Source organism: Vulpes vulpes, chromosome 3 (genome assembly GCF_048418805.1).
Source record: "Vulpes vulpes isolate BD-2025 chromosome 3, VulVul3, whole genome shotgun sequence".
NCBI lineage: Eukaryota > Metazoa > Chordata > Mammalia > Carnivora > Canidae > Vulpes > Vulpes vulpes.
The window spans coordinates 136,924,526-136,951,466 of NC_132782.1; the positions used below are offsets into that span (position 1 = coordinate 136,924,526).

A 26,941-nucleotide genomic window follows, 5' to 3' on the forward strand; every position below is an offset into this window, starting at 1 on the left:
GCTAGGCCCTTTTTATCTTTGACTAGCATTAGTAATGATCCTTCATTTGTTTCCTAGCTTTCAGTCTGCAATTTTTCAAATCTGCTTCCAAGCTGCTGATGGAATAATATTTGTAAGCACAGATTTTATCATGTCTCCCTTGTGTTTATATCCTTCAGTGATTTCCACAGCTTCCAGGTTAAGGCTTATACTTCTTTACTTTTTACACAAGGCTCTTTATAACCTACCTTCTGTTTTTAACTCTATTGTTTATATCACATTACCATCACTCTTCCAAAAGCATTACTCTAACTAAACTATTTGGAGTGCCAAACCCTGACATACTTGTTCAAATCTCAAAGCTTCCAGTGTGCTGTTCTTTTTGTCTGGTTATCTCTCTACCTTCCTGTGCCCTACTTTATCTGGCTAACAGACATCACATACTACATTATCCAGGAAGCATTTCCTGTTTCTTACAAGTCTGATCAAGATATCCTTTCTCTGTATTCCTGAAAAAAATCTACCAAGCAGTTACTTACATATATTATAACTGCTGACTTGCTTATCCCTTTATGAGGCTATGAGCTTTTGAGAGAAGAGACTAATTGATTTTATAAACATCATGATAACCATAATAATATCCATAGCTTATGATAGGAATGCAGGAGAATTTGGCTGAATGGATGATTGATTGAATGACTGTATTCAAAAACTATTTTGGAAATAGAAACAATTCAACTTGGTAATTTATTAAATGAAGATGATGGGGGAAAGAGAAACTAAAGATAAAACTGAGACTATGACTTGAGTTATTGACTTAAATAGGGAACATGGGAGGAGTAGCTTTAGTGGATGGGGAATACAAAAGTTTCATTTTGGGTATACTTAGTTTGAAGTACCTGTTTGACATCAAGGTAGAAATAATCAATAAATAGCAGTAAACCAAGCTTAAAAGTAGAAATAGTAGCATGAGGGGATTTTGAGAGAGAATGGTATGTAGAGAATGGAGTTGATAACTTCTGTAATGTTTAGTCCTTCACCTGCTGCATACTTAGGAACTTGAAGCATGTATAAACACATCCATTCATCCATTCATTTAGTATTTCATTTATTTAACATATATTAAGTTTCTCTTATGTGTTAGGCCAAGTAGTAAATGTGAGATTATAAAGATTTCTAAACTATGGTTCCGGGCACCCCCGATGGCGCAGCGGTTTCGCGCCGCCTGCAGCCCGGGGTCTGATCCTGGAGACCCAGGATCGAGTCCCGTGTCAGGCTCCCTGCATGGAGCCCGCTTCTCCCTTTGCCTGTGTCTCTGCCTCTCAGTCTCTCTCTCTCTCTGAATAAATAAATTAAAAATAAATAAATAAATAAATAAACTATGGTTCCTCCCTTGGATGAGGTAACAGTTTTGTGAGAGATGCCAAAAAAAATATCACAAAATGTTGTAAGAAATGCTATACAAAAAATTTGAAGTGCTATGAGAGCCTCCATAATTAAGAAACAGATTCTGCCCTAGGCAATTGAGAATTACTTTAAGAGGAAGTAATAATTGAACTTAATGTTTTCAAGAATGCATGTCATACTAGGTGAAGAACCAGGTAGCTTTCTAAATTCCTTTCAGTTTGGAAATTTTGTTTCCAAACAAAATTCACTTTTGTCAAGAAAAATGTCAGAAAACTGAAGAAAACCAACTCATCTCTTGAATAATGTTACAACAGTGATCTTTAAAACTTCCTTCTCATTCCTTATTTAAGTCTTAGAATTAGAGTGTTTAAACAGGACAAAACCCCTGAAAACTAGATGTTTTACTGAATACCAGTGGTTGAATTTCCGATGAGTAATAATCACTTTGTGGATTCTTTATCTAAATGTATTCAATAAACATGAACTTGAAGCCTCATCAGCAACAATGTCATTAGACTAATTTGGTTGTTTACATATCACTGAATTTTAAAATAAAATATTTTAGAAGAGATGAAAAGAACCAGAAAATTTTGAAGGAAGAGGGACGGGATTTAGTGTTGTAGTTTAAGAAGGGTCTGGTTACGTTTTTCTTTGTGGTGCTTCCTAGTTTTATTGAAGTTGTTTTTAGAAACAAGGGAAAAACAGAGTCAAACATACTGACACTATTAGCATGATGAATTTTTTTTAGTAGTGTGCGCTGTATCGTGGAAGCATCTTAAAACTTCTTTTATTTTAATATACATATCTTATTTGGAAAGTAGGGACAATAAAAATTACTAAAACTCTGTCAAGGCTATTTAAGGTGATCATCAAGACAATTATGTGCACTCTATGTGAAATACATGGTTACCCTATTTGTAAAACAATTGGGTTCTTTCCAGAGCAATTTGGCACAGCTCTAAAGAAGCCTTTTATTTTCTCTTCACTTTCTGCCAGTTGACTAAAAACCTCAAACTAAGATTGGAAACTTATGTTGATTATGGTTCTATTGATTGTGAGAATGAGTGTGTATGTATATGTGTATGTCGATACAAAACATGGTTTAGGGCGAGCCTTTTTTAAAAGCCACCCAATTTGGCCATCTGCTTTTAAGTAACATTAGAAAAACCACATCCTTTGCTGCTAACTGCAGAAAGTGAGTACCCGATAAATATTCTCTGTTCTCCAGTAAACAGAGGAGTAATTTATTTGTTGTTGTAATGATTTGTGTTGTTACTTGGCTATGGAATTAAGGATGGTAAAACAGGTTGGTATTTTCTGTTGTATAACATCTCTGATAAGTTTTTAGAGAAAGCCTACTATTTGTGAAGTTATGTAACAGAATATGGAAATAACCTTCACACCGAATTATTAAAATGTCATTGATTATCTGTATGATAATGTGAGCTAACTTAGGAAAAGGAAAGTGTATAATTCTAAATAGTTTTCTAAGATTACCTTGACCCTGCTCTGAAGATTCACATTTCATATACTAAATCAAGGTTTCTGATATTAGCCATTTTATTCTCCAGACTTCATTTAGTCAGCTAAGAAGTACAAGATTGTACAATGGGCAATGTACTGTATTAAGCAATTACTTGAAAACAAGTTTAAAACATGGCTTTCTGTCTGCTAGGAACTTGTAATTTTCTGAAAGCGTGAGATTTCCACATGTGAAAAGTTAAAAAAAAAGCATAACTAGGCAGCACATAAGTGGACAATAAGGAGCTCAGGGAAGGGGAGAGAATGACTAATATGGCCATTTTTCTGAGAAACTTTACAGAAAAATTAGGATGTTGAGTTGTTTGGGTTGGATTTGGCCGGATTGAATCAAGGAATGAGAGTCTTTATAGAACAGGTACAAAAATGAATACAGGAATGGAGGGTAAAATAGACCTACCTGTCTTAAAAAGAAAGTTAGGAGTTAGATTGTGACATATCTTAAATATAAAGCTGAGAAGTTTAAATACTAATAAGCCAATAAGCCCATAGAAGATTTTTGTTGTTGTTGTTGTGATAAAAACACATTACATAAAATCTACTCTCGTAACTAATTTTTAAGTGTGTAGTATAATAATGTGAACTATATGCACATAGTTGTACACCAAATCTCTAGACAATTTTTACTTTGCATGACTGAAAGTCTATACCCACTGAACAGCAACTCTGCATTTCTACCTCTCCTAACCTATGGCAACCATCATTCTTTCTGCTTCTATGACAATGACTATTTTAGGCACCTCATATACATAAAATTATACATTATTTGTCCTGTGCCTGGTTCATTTCCCTTAGCATAAGGTCTTCAAGGTTCAACCATGATGCAGCATATGTAGTCTAAATATGCACATTTTCTTTATCCATTCACCCATCGAAGGGCATGTAGGTTGTTTCCAGCTATAGGCTATTATGTAATGCTGTATTGAACATGGGAGTGCAGTTATCTCTTTGAAATTCCATTTTCAAGTCTTTTGGATAAATACCCAGAAGTGTGGTGACTGGATCATATGGTAGTTCTATTTTTAATTTTTGGAGGAACTCCACACAGTTTTCCATAGAGGCTGCACTATTTTACATTCCCACCAACAGTGCATAAGGATTTCAATTTCTCTACATCCTGTCAACATTTATTTTCTGTTTGTTTGCTTATAATAGTCATTGTAACAGGTATGAGGTGATGTCTCTTTGTGGCTTTGATTTGCATTTCCCTAATGATTAGTGATGCTGAACATTTTTATATATACTCAGTCGTTTGTATGTTTTATTTGGAGAAGTTTCTGTTGAAGTCCTTTGGCCATTATTTTAAGTTATTTGGTTTTGCTGTTGGGTTCTAGGAGTTCCTTATATATTTTAGATATTAAACACTTATCAGATTTATGGTTTACACATATTTTCTCCCATTTTGTAAGCTGCCTTTTCACTACATTGTTTTTTTTCTATGCAGAAATATTTATGAGTCTATTTTTGCTTTTGTTGCCTTTGCTTTTGTGTGAAATCTAAAAAACCAGTACCACCACCAATGTGATGGAACTTTCTGCCAATGTTTTCTTCTAGGATTTTTATGGTTTTAGGTCTTATGTAAGTCTTTAATGCATTTTGAATTGATTCGTGTGTATTGTATAAGATAGCATCCAATTTCATTCCTTTGCATATCCAGCTTTCCTAACATCATTTCTTAAAGAGACAGTCTTTTTTCCCTTGTATAGTCTTAGCACTCTTGTCAAAGACTATTTGACCATATATGTGTGGTTTTATTTCTGAGTACTCTATTCTGTTTCATTGGTTTGTGTATTTGTCCAGTACCAAACTGTTTGAATTATTATAATGTTTTAGTATATTTTGAAGTCAAGAAATGTGAGACCAGGCAGCCCGGGTGGCTCAGCGGTTTAGCGCTGGCTTCGGCCCAGGCTGTGGTCCTGAAGACCCGGGATCAAGTCCCACATCGGGCTCCCTGCATGGAGCCTGCTTCTCCCTCTTCCTGTGTCTCTGCCTCTCTTTCTCTCTCTCTCTATCATAAATAAATAAATTTTTAAAATTCAAACAGGGATTAAAAAAAAAAAAGAAATATGAGACCTGCAGCTTTCTTCTTTCTCAAGATTGTTTTGGCTACTGAGGGTTCTTTGTGGTTCCACGTGAATGATAGAACTGGTTAATTTTATATTTGCCATTGAGTTCTTGCCAGGGATTACATTGGATTTATAGATTGCTTTTGTTAGTGTAGAATATTTTAACAGTATTAAGTCTTCTAGTCCATGAACATGACATATCTTTACACTATTTGTGTCATCTTTAATTTCTGTCACCAATGTTTTGTAATTTTCAGTGTTAACAAGTCTTTCACCTCCTTGGTTAAGTTTATTCCTAAGTATTTTATTGTTTTTGATGCTATGGTAAATGGGATTTTTTTCTTATTTCATTTTCAAATTGTTTGTTGTCAATGTATACAAATGCAGCTGATTTTTGTATATTGATTTTGTATTCTGCAACGTGGTTGAATTCATTTATTAGTTCTAACAACATGTTGGTAACATCTTTAGGATTTTCTACATACAAGGTCATCTTGTATGTCATCTCTGAGCAGGAATTTTACTTTTCCCTTTCCTACTTGGGTGCATTTTTTTCTTTCTGGATTAATTGCTCTATCTAGGACTTGTAGAAATGATGGGAATGAGCATTCTTGCCTTGTTCTTAATCTTAGAGGAAGGCTTTCAGTTTTCCACTATTGAGTATAGTAACTGTGGACTTTTCATATGTGGCCTTTATTAGATTGAGGTAATTTCCTCCTATTTTTTAGTTTGTCAAGTATTTTATCATGAAAGGGTATTGAATTTTTTCAAATGCTTTTCCTGTATCTATTGACATGATCATGTTATTTTTATCTTTTGTTCTGTTAATATGGTGTATCACATTGATTTTCATATATAAACAATCCTTACATCCTAGGAATGAATCCCATTTGGTTATGGTGTATGGTCCTCTAATGTGCTGTTGAATTCATTCTGGTAGTATTTTTTTTTTTTTGCTAGTATTTTTTTGAGGATTTTTATACCTATATTCATCAGAGAATTTGGCATGTGATTTTCTTTTCTTGTAGTGTCTTGGTCTGGCTTTGGTATCAGAGTAATGCTGGCCTTATAAAATGAGTTTGGAAGTGTTCTCTTCTTTTCAGCTTTTTGAGAGAGATTGAAAAGGATTTACAGCAATTTTTTTTTTTTTTAATGTTTCGTGGAATTTTCCCAGTGAAGTTGTATGGTTCTGTGCTTTTCCTGGCTGGAATGTCTTTTATTACTGATTCAATCTCCTTATAAGTTAGAGATCTGTTGGATTTTGTATTTCTTCATGATTCAGTTTTGATAGGATATATGTTTCTTGGAGTTTTATCTGTGTCTTCTAGGTTATCTAATATGTTTGTGTGTAATTGTTTATATTAGTGTCTTATGATCCTCTTTCATATTTTTATTTTTTTAAGTCTTTTGGTTAGTCCAGATAGACATTTGTCAATTTTGTTGATTTTTTTAAATAATAAATTTATTTTTTATTGGTGTTCAATTTGCCAACATACAGAATAACACCCAGTGCTCATCCCATCAAGTGCCCCCCTCAGTGCCCGTCACCCATTCACCCCCACCCCCCGCCCTCCTCCCCTTCCACCACCCCTAGTTCGTTTCCCAGAGTTAGGAGTCTTCATGTTCTGTCTCCCTTTCTGATATTTCCTACCCATTTCTTCTCCCTTCCCTTCTATTCCCTTTCACTATTATTTATATTCCCCAAATGAATGAGACCATATAATGTTTGTCCTTCTCCGATTGACTTATTTCACTCAGGATAATACCCTCCAGTTCCATCCACGTTGAAGCAAATGGTGGGTATTTGTCGTTTCTAATTGCTGAGTAATATTCCATTGTATACATAAACCACATCTTCTTTATCCATTCATCTTTCGATGGACACCAAGGCTCCTTCCACAGTTTGGCTATTTTCCCCAAAGATGCAGATGCAATGAAATGCCAGGACACCTGCACCCTGATGTTTATAGCAGCAATGTCCACAATTTTGTTGATTTTAAAAAAACCTTTAGTTTTATTATTTTTTCTGTTGTTTTCCTATTCTCTCTTCACTTATTTCTGCTCTAATTTTTATTATTTCCTTTTATCTCCTAACTTTGGCCTAGTTTGTTCTTTTTCCAGTTTCTTGAGGTGTAAAGTTAGGTGGCTTATTTGAGATCTTTCTTTAATGTAGGTGTTTACCATTTTAAAATTCCCTCTTAGTACTATTTTTATGCATCCCATAAATTTTAGTGTATTGTGTTCTCATTCTCATTTATCTGAAAATATTTTCTAATTTCCCTTTTGATCTCTTTTTTGAAAGTGCAGTGCACACGCGGAATAAAAGAAGAGACAGACACAAAATACTGTGGGGATCAGGGGACCAATGCAAAGCCTGCAAAGGTCCCAAGCTCATAAAGGCTGCTGCTTTTACTAGATGCATTGTTTAACCCTATGTATTTGAAAGAGAGATCTCTACATTAGATAAGTCGGGTAATACAAAGAGGCAGGCTTAAAATAACTTCTAACAAACATCCCTCCCATGTAGGGTGCACAAGGAAGTTTCAAGTATGATGAATAGTCCACTCTGGTGTTCTAGTTGGTTGCATCTTGCGTTCAGGGCTTACTGCTCTTCTATGTCTCTTTGTCACATCATGGGATGCATTTTTCAGGATCATATATATTTTTTAAAGATTTTATTTATTTATTTGAGAGAGAGAGAGAGAAAGAGAGAGAGCACAAGCAGGGGAAGCAGCAGAGAGAGAGAGAAGCAGGCTCCCTGCTCAGCAGGGACTTGATCCCAGGAGCCCAGGACCATGACCTGAGCTGAAGGCAGATACTTAACTGACTGAGCCACCCAGGTGCCCCTCTCAGGATCGTGTATTAACAGCCTCTTTTTTTTCTTAGATCTATTTATGTTACAGCAGGCCTGTTTCCCACATTCAAGAGTGTTATTTAATTTCCTCCTATTTGTGACTTTTTTTGTTTTCCTTCTGCTATTGATTTCTAGTTTCATTTCATTAAGGTCAGAAAGGATAGTTGATATAATTTCAATTTTTTCTTAGATCTATTTATGATACAGCAGGCCTGTTTCCCACATTCAAGAGTATTATTTAATTTCCTCCTATTTGTGAATTTTTTTGTTTTCCTTCTGCTATTTGATTTCTAGTTTCATTTCATTAAGATCAGAAAGGATAGTTGATATAATTTCAATTTTATTATATGTCTTAAGATTTCTTTTGTGACCTAATCTGTAATCTACGTGATCTGTGCTAAAGAATTTGCATATTTAATATGGCAAATATGAAACATGTGCATAGCTTAAATAATGATGAAAAAACTATATTAACATTAAGAAATAGACTTATAAGCTTCTCGAGTGTCCCTCACTAATCATGTCTGTTTCTTCCCTTCTTGCATTTATAAACACTCTCTTTTTTTCACTGTACTTTTACCATCTGTGTATACACTCTCATAATATTTGTTGTTTTCCTTGTTTAGGAAATTCATACAAAAGGAATTATACCGCATAAGTTCTTCAATGATTTGCTCCTGCCATTCAGTCTTATCTTTTTTGTGTACCCTAGGTTGATGCATGTAATTACAGCTTATTTATTTTTACTGCTATAGAGTAAGCCACTATGTATATACAATTTTTTAATCGATACTGTTGTTAGACAATTATGGCCTTTCTTTCTTGAGGTTAATTTTCACAAATTTTCCATGTGTGCTTGTAAAGAATTTGTAAACTCCAACTTGAGGCTTCATTGTTCTACATATGGCCATTAGATCAAGTAATTTTGCTATTTCAGCCTTCTCTATTCCTACTGATTTTTATTTGCTAGATCTACTAATTTCTGAAAGATATGTTAGAATTTCCCTCTCTAATACTAGATTTCTCAATTTATTTTTATTTGTTCATTTTTACCTCATGTATTTGAAATTTATAAGTTGCACAAACATCAAGAGTTTTTAATCTCTTCCTGGTGAATACAGCCTTCTATCATTTAGTGACCCTCTTAATTCTAATAATCTGTTTTATTTTAAAGTCTACTATGTCTAACATTAATTATTTCAACTCTTTTTGGGCTGGTGAATCTCTTGACTATATTTTTCTACTTTTTTTGACTTTAAATTTCCCTGTATTTTTGTTTTAGGTGTGTTTCTTATAAACAGCATATAACTAGTTTTGTTTCGTTTTGTTTTTTAATTCAGATTTTACAAATTTTCTAAAGATTATAAATTGGTCTTGGAAGAGAAAGGAAAGAGGGTTTATGTGCTTCCTGAGAGTTATTTTTTATTTCTCGGTCATTGGTACCATTCATGGTAAGGTAGGTAAATGGCTGCGGTGAGAGAATAAGGCACCTTAGTGTTGTTGTTGTTGTTTTTGATCACTCAGCCCTCTGCTGGTTATATCTTGCATATGGAGCTGAGCCAGTTTTTTACACATACACAATAATCTGAAATTGTATATTCATCAATGGCTTTGAGCCCCAGGAGTTGTTAATAAGTTTTTGGTGTCTGCTTATTTTATGCTATAAATTTTTAGTAGCCTATCAAAATTCAGCACAAAATCATTTGCAAAGATAAAAAATTTATGACCCTCCCAGAAAAGATTTTTGTCTTTCATCTAAGTTCCCATTATACTTTGGTTCTACTTCTATTTCCATTACAATTATTTACTAATTTTTATTTTAAAGTGCCATCATCTATAATAAATTATGAATTGATTAAAAATAGGAACTGTATTTTATTTGTATTTGTATACCCAGGGCCTAATGCTGTGCTGTTTATTGGACCTTACCCGTAGAGGAAATTAATAGATGGTGGATGAAAAAATAAACAATGAATTAAATAATTAAGCATAAGCTGTCCTGTGATAGAATTTAAATATCAGAACATTCTGATTTCATATCTTACATCAGTCTAAATACTTAAAACCTATCACTTAGAGACCAAGAAGACTATTTTGGATATTAAAGAGTTAGAAATTATTATATCATAAAGATAAACTCAAAATGGATGAAAGATCTAAATGTGAGATAGGAATCCATCAAAATACAAGAGCAGAACATAGGCAGTAACCTTTTTGAACTCAGTCACAGCAACTTCTTGCAAGACATGTCTATAAAGGCAATGATGTGTGGAGCATTTTTTCATGTGCTTGTTGGCCATAGGTAGTTCTGACATTGGAGACATTGGAGAAATGTCTCTTCATATCTTCTGCCCATTCTTGACTGAATTGTTTGTTTTTTGAGTGTTGAGTTTGTTAAGTTCTTTATGTACCTTGGATACTAGCCCTTTATCTAATATGTCATTGCAAATATCTTCTCCCATTCTTGTAGTTTTGTTGACTGTTTCCCTTTCTGTGCTAAAATGAACAAGCCTGGAAGCAACAAATGTTGGCAAGGATGTAGAGAAAAGGGAACCCTCTTACACTGTTGTTGGGAATGCAAGCTGGCGCAGCTACTCTGGAAAACAGTGTGGTTAGGTTCCTCAAGAAGTTAAAAATAGAGCTACTGTATGACCCAGCAATTACTTTTCTGAGTATTTACCCCAAAGATACAGATGTAGTGAAACAATGGGACACCTGCACCCCGATGTTCATAGCAGCAGTGTCTACAATATCCAAACTGTGGAAGGAGCCTAGATGCCCTTTGACAGACGATGGATAAAGAAGATGTGGTATATAAATACAATTGAATATTACTCAGCCAACAGAAAGATGATATCTACCATTTACATCAATGTGGATGGAACTGGAGGATAATTTGCTGACTGAAAAAGTCAGTCGGAGAAAGACAATTATCATATGGTTTCACTCATATGTGGAATATCAGAAATAGTGAAAGGAACCAGAAAGGAAGGGGGGAAACTGAGTGGGAAAAAATTAGAGAGGAAGACAAACCATGACAGACTCCTGACTCTGGGAAACAAACAAAGGTTTGCAGAAGGTAGGAGGGGGATGGGGTAACTGGGTGATGGGCATTAAGGAGGGCACTTGATGTGATGAACACTGGGTGTTATATGTTGATAAATTGAATTTAAATAAAAAAAGAAATCCTTATATCAATCAGAATTCTTTCATTTGTAAGTAATAAAAACATAAACATGACTACGTAAATAGAAGAAAAGTTTAGGAATCCAAACAATTAAATTCAAGACCGCAAATAATATCATTAGAATCCAATTACTTCTGCTCTTTTCATTAATTTATGGATTTCATTCTCAGGCATGCTCCACTTCATCATTTCCCACTGTTTAGATTTTTATCATCCTTAATGGTACTCCCAGTTGTTACACTGTAGTGCAAAGACTTCCTTTAGTTAGACTGAGTTGGATTCCTGACTCATTACTGAACCAATCACTATTTTTAAAGGTGTAGAATATGCTGACTGACTTAGGTATGCGTGTCACATGTCAGCCCTCAAATTTAGGCAGAGGTGAACTCACCTCCCCTCAAATCAGGTAGGCTGAGTGAGGAGAAAGTGTTTCCCTAAGTAAAATTAGGATGCTTTTGCAAATGCATGATGAACTTGCATCAAATAACATATACCCATTTCAATAATCTAATCCATCTCTTCCAATAAAAAAATAAGATAGCTGCCCAAAATGTTATTGCCTAAAGTCAGTTTCTTGAATAACATTATATACATAACCTTGTGATATTATAGACTGTTAAACTGACTTTTAAAAAATAAGTTTTTCATTTTTTTGTTGTATTTTAGAATATAGCAATGATAGAGCAAGGTGTAATGTGAAGACAAGATTCTTGTGCAGTTTGTCGCTCAGCTGCATTCCAGAACTAAAAATTAAACCCACCTGGATAAATTCACGATTTGGCATATTTTCTACATTTAAAAATTAGAAAATATCTTTTAATGGTTATAGAATCACTAAAAGCAATAATACAAAAGTTAGTTTTTAAAAGAGATTTACTTAAAACATTGCTGACCCATTGTATAGTTAGGGGAGCAGAACTGAATAATAAAATGTCATCATGTTAAATAGATAAATAGGGTATTTTCTGAAATAAAAAGATTTTTAAGTGACTTTAATGAATTTTTATTCAGAGAGCATTTGATTTTTTAACAACATGCATTTTAACAAAAGAGTTTTTTAATAGTGAAATTCCTAATCACATTCAGATTGTTACTTTCTTCTGCAAGCTAGTCTCTTAACAGATAATAAAACAGAATATGTCACTTCCATCTGTTTTTAGACTTTTGGATACTCTATTATATATTTATTGTACTAATACCAAATTAACAATTGTACTCCTTGCTTTAAATTTAGAAGTACTTTTCTGAGTGGCTGAAGAGTAACATACTGAGCAGATTATTTGAACACAAACATACTTAAAAAAATAGCTTATCCTACATTCCCCAATGTTTTGGAATTTACTGCTCACCTACCCTCTGACCTTACTTTGATAACTTTGTAATGGGAAAGAAATGGTACCAAATTGTATTGGCCATCTCCAGATTAATGCTGATTGAGGAATATTCATTGAGGTAAAGTTTTTATTATTTGTGCTTATGTTGCTTTTATAGGGACTCCTTGGAAATAGAGGACCTCCTGGACCTCCTGGTCTCAAAGGACTTCAGGTATGGAATAAATAAATAACGAGTCAGTAATTTTTTTAGTTCAAATTTTCCCTTTTTCATTTCTGTGGAACTTTATTGCTTAAAGAAACATTGCTTTAATGTGTGGACAATTTTTGCCATAGAGGATTTCAGGTTGCCATTTTTTACAGGCAGTTAGGAAATGGGATTTTATTTAAAGGTGAAAAATCAGCATGTTTTAGAAAATTTATCAATAAATGCAATAAAAACATTTATTACTTTTTAATTTTCTTGGAGAATAATATATAAAAATTCTTTATTTTTTGATGTTCCTCTATAATCTGTCCACTGATACATCTTTTGATCCTTAGAAGAATTCACAAGATTTTATACTTTTATGACATTATAATTGGTTTCACCCCAAGAATATTGAACCAATAAACTAGTCAAGAATCTCTAGACATTAACTCTATTGGGTAGGATCTAATATACCTTTGGATCTCTAAGGCTTAAAACAGAACTAAGATTCAAATCTATATTTGTTGAATGAATGAAGTATTAAAATGTGCCAAGAGCAAACATGTTCTGTACCAATAATTTTTTAATATACCAGTGTATATTGATTTCCATCTATTAAGAACTCAGTTGAGTTCCTCTCTGTGAGAGAGATTGAGCTTAAGAAGGTGAAGGTTATCCTTAATATATGATTTCAGTGATTCCTAATCTTTGTTTTGGATTTGATTTGCATTTTCCTAATGATTAGGGATGCTGAGCATCTTTTCATATGTCTGTTGACCATCTGTATGTCTTCTTCAGAAAAATGTCTATTCAGGCCCTCTGTCCATTTTTAATTGGATTATTTTGGCTTTTGATGTTGAGTTGTATAAGTTGTTCATATGTTTTAGATACTAACTTCAAATATCCTAATTTTGTGGTAAATACCCTCATCACTTTCACTCTTATTCATTCTCAGTTTTCTACATATGACTTTTATCATCTACCAGTTTAAAAATAGTCAAATAGGGCATGTCCCCCTTAGGATAGATGTGGGGTTATCACTCAAAAAACTAAAATGTTATGGGATGGCACAGTAAAATACAAGAAAGTTGGGGTACCTGGGTCGCTACGTAGGTTAAGCATCTGACTTGGGCTCCAGTCATGATCTTCTGGGATCCAAGCCTACGTCAGGTTCCCTCTTCAGCAGGAGCTTTTCCCTCTGTCCCTTCCTTGCTCATGCTCGGTCTCTCTCAAATAAATGAAGTCTTTAAAAAAAATAATAAAATGCAAGAAAGTCACAGCATTATTTTCATCACATCTCAGAGTAAATAGAATAAGAGTTACCTTTATAAATACCTATTTCAGGCTATCATATATTCTCATTTTATTTTTTAAGGGAGAAGAAGGACCGATTGGACCCTTTGGAGAACTGGGGCCAAGAGTAGGTATCATATAAATACTTTTCAAAAAGTACTTCTCTTAAAATAACTTATGTGAATGTCTTTTAATAGCACCAAATTTTAAGTTTTAATAAAGGACAGAAAAGCCTATAACATATAATCCCTCCAAATAATATAGGCCTATAACTGGAATTTCCCAGGGATATTTTAAATGATATGTCTACTGTATGTTTGCTTGTTGCTTTAGTGGTTTTATGGTCTTAGTAATTTGTGCTAATTATTTATAAAGTTTCTCAAAATGTAACAGAAAGCTAAATACCGGGATGCCTGGGTGGCTCAGTGGTTGAGCATCTGCCCTCGGCTCAGGGTGTGATCCCAGGTCCTGGGATTGAGTCCCACATCAGGCTCTCTACAGGGAGCCTACTTCTCCCTCTCCCTCTGCCTATGTTTCTGACTCTCTCTTGTGTCTCTCATGAATAGAAAAATAAATCTAAAAAAAAAAAAAAAGAAAGAAAGCTAAACACTTTAGCCATTTTAGTGATATTCTGGGATTCTGGGAATGTTCTTTTCTGAGTTTGCCAACAAAATTATGGAAACTAAATAGGATGTATTTTCTGTCAACCTTTTCTTCATATAATATTGTGTGGTGATATATGAATTACCTGTTTTCAAGTTCTGAAAACGTGTTCTTTAAGGATTTGGGCATGCACGACCAAACTTTACATTATTATGAAATAATAAGGGTGTATGTATCACGTTTATTTTAAGAGACATCATTAGACTCACATGAATACATCTCATTCTTTTTCCTTGAGAACATCATAGCATGCAGGTTCTTAAAACATTTTTGCATTTATGGAAACAGTAATTCTTTCTTTTGCACCTTTACCTCACTAGCATGTATACACTATCCCATTGAAAGAAAAAGAATTTTTATTTATAACAGAAAGACTATTGTTATAGCCCAGTATAATTGATCTCGTTTAAAATTTGCTCCTCTAGAAAACAGGAGAACCGTGTTTACCCCTTATCAACTCAGCCTTAATATTTATTACTATTGTTGCTACTAATGGTTGAAGATCAATTTAAACCTAGTATTGCTCTAAGTATGTCACATGAATCATCTCTAACCCTGAAAACAACCCTGCAAGATATTGTCCACAGTTTTAAAATATTAAAATAAGGCTTTACTATTACATGCTCAGGATAAACCTAACATGGCAAAACTTAAACAGGGCCAGAAGTGATGACTCCAGCACTGGTGCTCTGAATTTCTTGAATTTCTTGACTTTAAAGAGATAATAAATGTGCTGATACAGATTCCAGTGATTTTCCTTCAATAATGTAGATATGATGTATAACTATTACTTAATATACTGTAATGCTTAAGTATTACATTATTAAAGATGAAAGAAATATTCTTTTTCTAAAACAATGTGAATAAAGTGTATTATTTTAAATTTTTTTGTAAATATCATGGATAAATCTAATAATTTAGACTCTTAATTACATTTCTTCTGGCGTCTCTGCAAATTGATTAGAGAACAATTGATATTTAACAATAATGGGATGATTTTTGATTCTTTGCTTTACTTTGTGCTTGCTGGGAAACCATTAACAATATCAAGCAAGGCAGAGGTAAAAGTTAGAACAATTTTTTGTTAGAATTCCTAAATATAATTTTAAAGTTGTTAAAGTTTTTGTATGCAGTCAAAATACAATGAAAGCTAGAGGATTGTTTCGTTTTGTTTTAAGAAAGAAAAATAAGAATATCTATTAATGGATAGGAATAATAAAATCCAAACCAATAATACCTGGTAGGTATTATAAATTAGTATTCTATTTGGCAGTCGCGCTCCACAGTTTTTTTACTCTTAGATTTGAATTTGTCACACATGTTGATTGAGACATAGTGATTTCCTTAATCAAATTTTGTATAATCAGATATCAATTATATTAGAAACCACACACTATAGATTGACCTACCCAATATCTGGGATTTTGACTTCCTCTCCTTCAGTAATCTTATTTTCCACTCTCTTTAGGTACTAACTTCTGTAGTCATAACATTTACCTTATCATTACCAGTAATAGCAGCCTCCCATTATTTTCAGTTTCAAACTTCTCACTCTCCAGCCATAATCTCCTTTCTTTCTAGTACATTCTTTCTAATAACCAATCCAACAGTCCCAGTAGGAATTTTAATCTATTGACCTTTTTGCCTTTCTGTTATTCTTGTTGCACTCCTGACCCCTCACATCTTTCTTCGTCATCCTGAAAACACTAAATTATCCCTTTGATTGCATTCTGAATTCTATTGCCATACTCATTTACTTTTTTTAAATGATTTTATTTATTTATTTGTTTATTTATTTATTTGAGAAAGAGAATGAGGAGGGAAGGAGCAGAGGGCAAAGCAGATTCCCTGCTCTAATGCTGGCTTGATCCTAGGACCCTCAGATCATGAACTGAGCCAAAGACAGAGACTTAACTGACTGAGCCACCCACATACCCCCCAATACGCATTTACTTTTAGTTTTCAAATTATTATTTTACACTTTCTCTCTTCTCAGATCCACTCACTTCCCTTTAATCCTCATTCCTCAATCCTAGTTCCCTGAGAAGATTGAAGCATTCAGAGGAGAGCTTCCACAGGTTTCTACTATTGCTTCTACCCACCTCTCTGTATCTATGCCATTTAAAAAGCCTTCCCTCCTGTTATTGTGGATGAACAGGTCATTTTTGTAGCTAAGGTCAAAACTTCCACTTGTTTACAACGTATCTTATCCTTTTGCCTACTGGGGAACATTGATCCAACTATTTCCCACTTTTGCCTGCATCTTAATTTTGTTTTCTTTAATGGATCCATCCTATCAGCAAATAAAGATGCTATTATTTCTACCAGTTTAAAAACCAAAAAAACAAAACATATTGATCCCAGGTTTTCTTCCAGGTGTTAACCTTTTTCCCCCTTTCCTTTTCAGTAAAAATTCTCAGAAGTATTGTCAATATATGCACTTTACGTTTTTCTCCTCACCCTATCTGCTGAAACCATTCTTGTCCATACCACTCCAAAACAAATGACTTTGTGAAGGTCATCAGTGACTTCCATGTTGCTGAATTCAGTGGTCATTTCTCAATTTTCGTATTACGCAATACTTGCATGCCTCAGAATTTGACAAGATCACATCCTCCTCCTGGAAACACTTTCTTCACCTACATGATCTTCCTCCTAAATCTCTGGCAGGAAATTTGCATATCTTCCTCATTTCTTCAAATTCAAAGTTTTGGAGTGCCCCAGGGCTTGGTTTGTGGACTTGAGTTTACACTCACTCCTAGATGAGTGGGTCGAGCCTTGTGGCTTTAAATACCATCAGAAAAAAAAAAAAAGAAAAAAAAAAGAAAAAAAAATAAATAAAAAATAAATACCATCAGAATGCTGGTGATTGCCAAAATCATATGTTCAGACCAGAATTTTCTACCCCCTGAATCCCTGGATATGTAAAACTACCACTAGATCTCTCTACTTTGAATATCTAACAAGACTAGCAAACTACAGTTTATTAAATTTAGTTCCCAATTTGCCCGCCAAACCTTTCTTCTTACAATCTTCCTTGTTTCATTTCTTACTCAGATAAAAATATTGAGTTTATTCCTGATTCTTGTCTTTCTCTCACATTCTACACACGACCTATTAGCAAATCCTGTAAGCTCTACCTTCAAATTATATACACAATTTTACTTACAACCTCTTCTGTTACCACCTTGGTCTATGCCACTGTCATCTTTCACTGGGACTATTGTAATCCTCTTTGGACTGCCTGCTTCCACTCTTGCATTAAAGTGGTCCTGTTAAAACATAGATAATGACACTTCTTTTCTCAAAGCTTTTCTGAGTTTTCCTGCTTAATTCAGAATAGAAAGCAAAGCCCTTACTGTAACCCTTCAGGCCCTACATGACCTGGCTTCTCATCCCCCATTCCTTTCTTTGACCTCATCTTCTTACTACTCTCCTTTCTTATTGTGCTCCAGCTTCATTGACTCTTCATGTTTTCTTTAACAGACCAGTCACATGCTTGCCTCAGGGCCCTTTGCACATGCTCTTTTCCTGTGCTTGGAATATTCTTTCTTCAGGTAACCATATAACTTATCCCTTGTAAGTCTTTACTCATGTGCTATCTTCTCAGTCTTCCTTGGCAATCTTTTTTTGTTGTTGTTGTTATTTTTTTGTATATTTTTTATTGGAGTTCGATTTGCCAACATTTAGCATAACACCAAATGCATTTATTTCATTGAGATTATATTATTTCTTTGTTTAATTCGTAAATATGTGACTTAAACTTTTAATTCTTTTTTTTTTTGTATATTTTTATATTGGAGTTCAATTTGCCAGCATACAGTATATCACCCAGTGCTCATCCTGTCAAGTGCCCCCCTAAGTGCCCATCACCCAGTCACACCCCCCCCCCCCCACTTCCCCTTACACCACCCGTTGTTTGTTTCCCAGAGTTAGGAGTCTCTCATGTTCTGTCTCCCTCTCTGGTATTTCCCACTCATTTTCTCTCCTTTCCCCTTTATTCCCTTTCACTATTTTTTATATTCCCCAAATGAATGAGACCATATAATGTTTGTCCTTCTCTGAAACTTTTGTTTTAATGGGTCTCAAAATTCTGTGACAGATTTTTGGTCAAGTTGTTTCCATTAAAAACTACTGATTTTTAAAAACTAATAACTTAAAACTGCCAGACATACACACACACAAAAAAAAAATGGTCCACAAAACAGTCTCCTTTCCTTCTGAAGGTTTTGTGATACACTGTTATTATGAACCAGTCTTTTACTATTAAACTTAAATGGCCAATTAACACAAACAGTTCTGAGACCGTTCTTCCACCACTGGTTAAGATTGGTGTGGCAGGTATTGGGGATAATATTCATTTAGCCTTCTGAGCTTTCTGGGAAGACTTGGTGACCTTGCCAGCTCCAGCTGCCTCCTTTGAGGACACCCACAGCAACCGTCTGTCTCATGTCACAAACAGCAAAACAGCCCAGAGGAGGATAGTCAGAGAAGCTCTCAACACACATAGGTTTGCCGGGAACCATATCTACTTCAATTGTATCATTGGAGCAAAGGTGACCACCATGCCAGGCTTAAGAACATCAGTCTCCACTCGGCCCCCTGGGACAGTACCAACACTACCAATTTTGTAGATGTCCTGGAGAGGCAGATGAAAGGGCTTATCAGCTGGACGAGTTGGTGGCAAAATGCAATCCAGAGCTTCAAGCAGTATGGTTCCACTGGCATTCCTATCTTTACAGGTGACTTTCCATCCCTTGAACCAAGGCATGTCAGCACTTGGCTCCAGCATGTTGTCACCATTCCAACCAGAAATTGGCACAAATGCTACTGTGTTGGGGTTGTAGCCAATTTTCTTAATGTAGGTGCGGACTTCCTTAATGATTTCCTCATATCTCTTCTGGCTGTAGGGTGGCTCAGTAGAATCCATTTTGTTAACACCAACAATTAGTTGTTTTACACCCAGTGTGTATGTACCTGCTTCAAATTCACCAACACCAGCAGCGACAATCAGGACAGCACAGTCAGCGTGAGATGTGCCTGTAATCATGTTTTTGATAAAGTCTCTGTGTCCTGGGGCATCAATGATGGTCACATAATACCTGCTGGTCTCGAATTTCCACAGGGAGATTATCAATGGTGATACCACGTTGACGTTCAGCTTTCAGTTTATCCAAGACCCAGGCATACTTGAAGGAGCCTTTTCCCATCTCAGCAGCCTCCTTCTCAAATTTTTTGATAGTTCCTTTGTCGATCCCACCACATTTGTAGATCAGATGGCCAGTAGTGGTAGACTTTCCCAAATCTATGTGTCTGATGACAACGATATTGATGTGAGTCATGAGTCTTTTCCTCCTGTTTTGGTTTAGGTTTAGCAGTGGTTTTCACAACACCCGTGTTCTGGCGGCAAACCTGTTGCAAAAAATCTTCCTTGGCAATCTTATAAAAAATTTCAACAAAACTCCCACAACAGTTTATGTCTCCCTTCCTTGCTTAACTCTATGTCCTTTACATTTAACAGTACCTAAATACTGTATATTTACTTTTTTTTTTAATTTTATCATCCTCATTAGAAAGTAAGCTCTATGAAGGCAGATATGCTTAGTGTATTTTTCATTCCTCAACACCTATAACTGTGCGGGGCACATAGTAGACAGTTAAAGACTGTAGAATGAATACTAATGGGGATGCTAAAATACACTTATCAAATAATTTTGAAGTGCTTTATCTCATAGAATGGTCTGAATCTCATAAGTGTTTGGTAATTTCTGAAAACATATGATTAAACATATCTCTTTTTTTTTTTTCTGTTTTCTTCTAGGGAAAACCAGGTCAAAAGGGGTATGCAGGTGAACCAGGACCAGAAGGCTTAAAGGTAAAGTACCTGATATTTAGCAGTTACAAAGTATAGTTTTCAAAAAGATAAAATTATGACTGCCACAAAAATATAAAATGAACATCTGTCTAAGATTTTTTTCAACTTATTAGTGAGGGAACCAGTAATATGTTAAAACTGGCTCAACTAGCATTTGAGAAGTTATGTATCTTTATATCCACATCTATATATCTGAGTCTATAAATATCTAGAACTGTGACTGTGTTTATATCTATATCCTTATTTGGATAGATATGCAGCTTTTTTTTTTTTTTTTTTAGATATGCAGCTTAATAAAGAATTATTGAGATTTGTGGTTAGATGTAGGAGAATAAACCACAATTTGGGGGGCTGTCCATTTCACCGGACATAAATCTATAAGTTAATATAACTTCACTATATATAGATATGGATTTTATATATCTTCATCAAGTCTGAGTCCTTTAAGCAATTTAAGTCCTTTAAGTATAGTGATTCTAAGTACATTTCCTAGAAAATCACTAGGTGGCCTTTACCACTTTATGTCATTGAAAGAATGTGGCACCTACCTTTTTGCCTTGTTTCTAAGTTTTGTATGACTTTTTTTTAACACTAACAAATATAAAATAATGCAGTGGTTTTGTATGTACAACACTAAGGTCTAAAGAAAACTAGTTACTAGTTTATAAGAATTGCTGATTTATACAAACTTAAAACCTAAGGAAAAATTGGAAAGCTTTACAGCATTGTAGCTAGATTTCTTAAAGTTACAATTCATTTATATTAAACTATTTTTGTGATTCTAGGATCTAAGGGAAAGACAAACAGTATTTTTTGAGGTCAAATGATAAAGAAATATGAGCTAAAATATTTTCTAATGTGTCAGGCTGTCTCTCTGTGGCTGCAGTCATCCTGGGGAAATATGTGTACCTGACCTTCAAGTTAGACCTGGAAATGGAAACATGATATTTATAAACAGAAAAGTTAATTCTCCTTGACCAAGATTAATCCCTGTACTGCCAAATAGCTCTAAAAAGTCCACCTGTGAGCTACCATCTAGTCAAACAGGCAAGAAACTGAATCTTAGCCATAGTGACATCCTGCCTCCCTACTAGAATCACACCAGCATTTAGGGGGGTCTTTGTTACCCAGGAGATGAAGGAGTTCTTTAATCATCAACTCCTTGTATTTGTCCGAGATTTTAGTCTTGGTGTATCATACAGCTGTTCACTAGAACCAGGCATTCCCTTGGGGAAACCTCACATTCCTGGGGGGAGCACTTGGGAGTTGGTTAAGGGTCACACCACCTTTTACAGAACCCTAGGATCTCCATTCTCTTCCTAGGCCTGGGGAAATATTCCTCTCTCTCCTGTTACCCTCAAAGACCAACTCACCTCCTACCTTCAGGCTCTCTGAAAACTAAGGCAGGAATGCAGGTAATCTGCAAGCCACTTCTGCTTTCTGCCTGTTAATACAAACCTCCCCTAAGACTATGAAGCACAAAAACGGTCCCTCTCCCTTGGAATCTGAGAGGGGTATTGGGTAAAGAGGGAGAAATACAAGAAAATTAATAATCTGTATATTATTCTGTCACAAATTTTCTACAAGAGCTGTCTAGTGAATTGTCAGTCAAAAACTAGGATTTACAAACCAAAATGCTTCATTCTTTATTGTATATCTAAAAGCATACAGAAATTGAAACAAAAACTTGTGTAGTCTGTAAAAGTTTATTTCAAATTGATTACTCATATGAATATTAGGTATCAGTGCTTAGAATCAGCACTATCCAGTAGAGTATATAATATGAATCACAGATGTGAGCCACAGAAAAAAATGAAAAGAGACAAATGACATTAATTTTAGTAATACGTTTATGTAACCCAAAATATGAAAATATCATTTCAACATGTGATCAATATTAAAATTATTAATGAAATATTTTATATTCTTTTTTGGTATAGAGTCTTTGAAATCTGTGTATTTTATATTTGCATCACATTTCAGTTCACATCAGCCAGTTTCAAATGCTCAGTAGCTATGTATATGTTATTAGTGGCTACAATATTGTTCAGTACTGTTTAACAATTACTATTCCATCCTGAGATTTAATTACTAATTTTTTAAAAATAGCAATTGATGCTTTAATTTTAATTAATTTTAAATTTATTTTAAATAGCAATTTAATAATAAATAATTTTAATTTTTGAATAGCATTTAAATTTTTAATTTAATGTTTCAGATAGCAATGGATGATTTAATTTTAATTAATTTTTAAATAGCAATTGATGGTTAAATTTCCTCTTTCCATATATAGAACATACACCCTTGTCAGGTTAACTCTGCATCGTACCATGAACTTAATCTTATACCTTTCATTAATCCATGACTTTGTTCAGCCTTCACTGATGCCATTCCTCAACACCAAAAATGGACCTTTCTCATCATTGGTGAAATCTCACCCATTCTTCAAAGCCCAACTCAAATACAGTTTCATAAGCTATTACTTTAAATCATCAATGTTTGGATTTTCAAAAGATAGTATGATGAATATTTTACAGTTTACCTAACGCCGCCAGCTGGCTATGGGACAGCACAGTGTAATTAGAAATGTTAATATTTCTGTGGTGAAATAGAAGGATATTCAGATTAATTAAAAAAAACAGGAGTATAAATCGCCTCTCTCAGGTCAGATAAAGCATTGCTGCCAAATAAATTCGGGTTAGGTCAAGTTTGCCACCAGACAAGTTTTGAAAAATTGAGTTTTCAGAGCATCATGGACTATAGACTGTGGTAACGTTATGAGCATACATGACTTCCCCAGGGAAGCCAACTCTGGCTGTACCAGCCCACAGCACGCATGCTCCTAAGAGCTCCCTTACCGCTTAAACCTACTGCAGGTATTCTGTTCTGCTCAGCAGTGAGATCTTTTCTCCTGAAACAAATAGAGCATTCCTGTGGGCAAAGTCTTTCTTTTATTTTTATTCTTCTTAATACCTTCTGCAGCACCTACCATTCTGCCTTTTACAGAGTATGTCTGAATATTTCATGTTTAAAATTTTATTTGCGAAAATGTATTAAAAGTGATCAAAATCATAAATAGAAGAATGTAACGTAAGGAAATACTGGAAAGGCTGTGTTCCTCAGTTTTGAATAACTAAAGTTCTCTTTGCATTTTTTTTTTTTTGATTTGACTAATCACATTAAATGAAAATGGAAGCAATGTCATGAGTGATCTTATTTGAAAAATAACCATTTTTACAGCTTTCTATTATTTATTAACAGGGAGAAGTAGGAGATCAAGGAAACATTGGAAAGATTGGTGAAACAGTAAGCTTATCTTATGCTCTTTTATTTTTACCATCATCTGTAAGCACGTCTATAAGTCATATTAACCATGATCTGTGCTTAATAAAATTCCGTACAAAAATGCTTAGCTCCTACAAATTTAAAGTCATTTGTGATATGACAAATAAAACCTACTGTACAAGAGAACTAAGAGGAAATACAGTTACTGATATTTTTGTCCAATATAAATTACATTTATAATCTCAGGAGCATTCTTATTTCTAATATTTGGTCTTTAATTTTAGTTCCGATCATTTCAATCTAAATTTGACCTTAACATTTTTCATTATTAAAAAATTACAACTTACCAAGCCATAAAATAGTAAGCTTTTAAGCTTGAAAATATTTTTCTTCAGGTTTGAAAGATAAACTAAGAAGTAAAGTATTAGCATATTGTAATTTCTTTACTCAAAAATTTTGACTTGTTGAAGTTTACATTTCTATGGAAGTAGGATGCTTTATGTTGTGTTTGAATCAGATATAAGTAATTTTATTTCCTGTACTAGGGAAAGCCAGCTAAAATATTTTCTAACAAATGAACCCATATGACATATACAAAGTGGAAAATTACATTAATGCAAGATAGGTAAATTTATTTACAAGGTGTGCTGGGTTATCATAAAGCAAATAGTACCATTTAATAGGTTAAATGAACACATTCTATTACCTCTAAACTATCTCATGACTTAAAAACAACTTTTCTAAAAGATTATTTTGCAATCTTAAGTAATTAAACAATCATATTTCCTGGCCTTGTGATAAAATAGCAATATATTTCTGATAGTCTTATTTTTGTCATTAGTTCTTAATAAAAATAGGAGAGGATTCATTTAATCTTAAAAGATCATTGCCATACCAATTAATCCTTAATAACTAGAAGAAGAATTTTTTGTTCTTGTTTTTACTGAGAAAGGTAATTTCAGTGGAACATTGACATCAATTAGATTATTCAAGACTTTTCATATAATTGTAACTCATATTTCTCTAAGGTCATTCAAAGTAATTAAGTTCTGCTATGTTTGAGTGACAAATTGCTAAGAAATATGTATAAACTAGAATTAATAGCCAAAGTTAAAATACCAATGAAGAGCATCTTTTTTTTTTCTTTTTTAAAGATTTATTTATTTATTTTAGAAAGAGTGAGCAAGGCATAAGCAGGAGGAGTAGAGGGAAAGGGGCAGAGAATCTGAAGCCGACTTAATGAGCTGCTTAATGCAGAGCCAGATGCAGGGTTTTATCTCATGACCCTGAGATCATGAGACCTAAGATCACAACCTGAGCTGAAACCAAGAGTCAGATCTTTAACCTATTGCGCCACTCAGGCACCCCAAGCGCATCTTTCCTTAATAAAACATGATATATTATACTTCTTTTTTTTTTGATATATTATACTTCTAAGTGTTATTTACTTAGTAGTGTTGGAATAGTTCCAGACAGTATAAGAACCCATTGCCAGTGAGTGCTGTCTAAAGAGGAAGTGCCTCGGCAGATAGTGGATTTCTATTATTAGAGGGAACTTAACATTCATTGAGCATTTGCTATGTGCCAGACATAAGACAAAGGGATGTTTAACATTGCAGCATTGCATTTAATTCTCAAACAATTTTAAAAGACACATTTTGTTATTATAGTTTTTGAACTGAGGAAACTGAAGCTCAGTAAGGAATTTGTTCGAAGTCGCATAACTAATAAATTACAGACTGAGATTTAAACCTAGAGATCTAAACTCAAAATCTAAATCTCAAAGTGTCATATCCCAGCTTTATGGCAGTATAATTGACAAAGTTATAAAATATTTAAAGTGTATGTGAAGATTTTTTTTTAAGATTTTATTTATTTGTCAGAGAGAGAGAGAGAGAAGAATTGGAGCAGGGGGAGTGGCTGGCAGAGGGGGAAACAGGCTCCCTGTTGAGCCCTAATGTGGGGCTTGATCCGAGGACCCTGAGGTCATGACGTAAGCCAAAGGCAGAGGCTTAACCAACTGAGCCACCCAGTCATCCGTGGTGATTTAATACACATATACTTTGTGAAAGGATCCCCCACCATCAAGTCATTTAATTTGTTTTCTAATAGCCATTTGGACTACAAGTTATAGAGAGATTTTAAACATCAAATATCTTACCAAACAAAAGGACCTTTGCATCTTTGATGTTTCATCTTTCTCATTTAGGATAGGAGATAGGCTTTAAAACAAAAAAACTTTAGTGATATATTGAGTTAATTAAAATATATAAAATGCCTAAAGAGTATTTGCTTTCAGCTCTTGGTAATCCCCAGCTTTTATTTTATCTTACTAATTTCAAAATCTTAGAAATATGGTTCATCCAATCCAGAGTTCTGTTAAAACAAAACTCATAATATGGTAAGATATGATTGTACTTTCTGACATCAGTATTGTAATTTTGAGATATCTAAGGTTAGTTGAAATTGCATAGCTAGGTTTTACTTTTCCCAATCCTTTGTAGTCTTTTAATTGCCTTTAACTGGACCTCCTCCAGTTTTGTTGCCTTCTAGATCTATACAAATTAGAACCTAGTTTGTGATACAGCATGCCAAGCACAGCAACCCCATCTATATCTCATGTCTCTATACTTTTTACATTCATTTATTGTAGACAAATAATTAATTTTTATAAATGTGCCCTAAAAACGTCTATAATTCCAAAAGATGCCCCTCATCCTTTTCATTCTAGCATTCTATTTTTTATGAATAAACCTGAAATTATCCCACCTAATTGCCAGTCCTCTTGGTCTTTAACTTTCCTGCTGAAAGTATTTTGAAGAGGTGTGAAAGAGAAAAGAATCTAATTTTTTAGTATTGGTCAAGAGACCAGAATTAGGATCAGTGGATAGACATTATAAGGGAGCAGCTTTTTTTGTTGGCAAAATATTTTAATAAAATTTCTAATGCTCAGACTCTCCTATGGAGTAATTCAACATCTTCTAAATAACTGCATAAAGAAATACATGTTCATAAACTGTGTTACATTCTATAGAGGAAAATTTTAAGGGACTCTGATAGATGTGCCAAATTTAGATTAGAAAATGAGAGAAGTCTGCTTTGAGGAAACAACATATGATTTGTAACCGTGAAGCATAGTGTGATCTAGCTAGGGAAGAGTGGGGAGAAAGAACATTCCTGGAATATGCAACATAACAGACTTTCCAACTTTGGACTTACTTTGCTTTAGAGAAATTTCTCTAAATATTTGTTTTCTCAACAATAAAAGCGTG

General features: G+C 34.2%; 1 protein-coding gene across 13 annotated transcripts in view; it reads left to right on the forward strand.

Annotated features, from left to right (window-relative positions):
- Window positions 1-26,941, forward strand: part of COL24A1 (collagen type XXIV alpha 1 chain) — a 387,560-nt gene that overhangs the window by 136,417 nt on the left and 224,202 nt on the right. For all 13 annotated transcript variants that reach the window (XM_072754694.1, XM_072754691.1, XM_072754695.1 and 10 more), the window contains 4 exons: window positions 12,524-12,577; window positions 13,929-13,973; window positions 20,331-20,384; window positions 23,646-23,690. In XM_072754694.1, coding sequence (XP_072610795.1) covers window positions 12,524-12,577; window positions 13,929-13,973; window positions 20,331-20,384; window positions 23,646-23,690 — 198 coding nt within the window. The remainder of the gene's footprint in view (window positions 1-12,523; window positions 12,578-13,928; window positions 13,974-20,330; window positions 20,385-23,645; window positions 23,691-26,941) is intronic.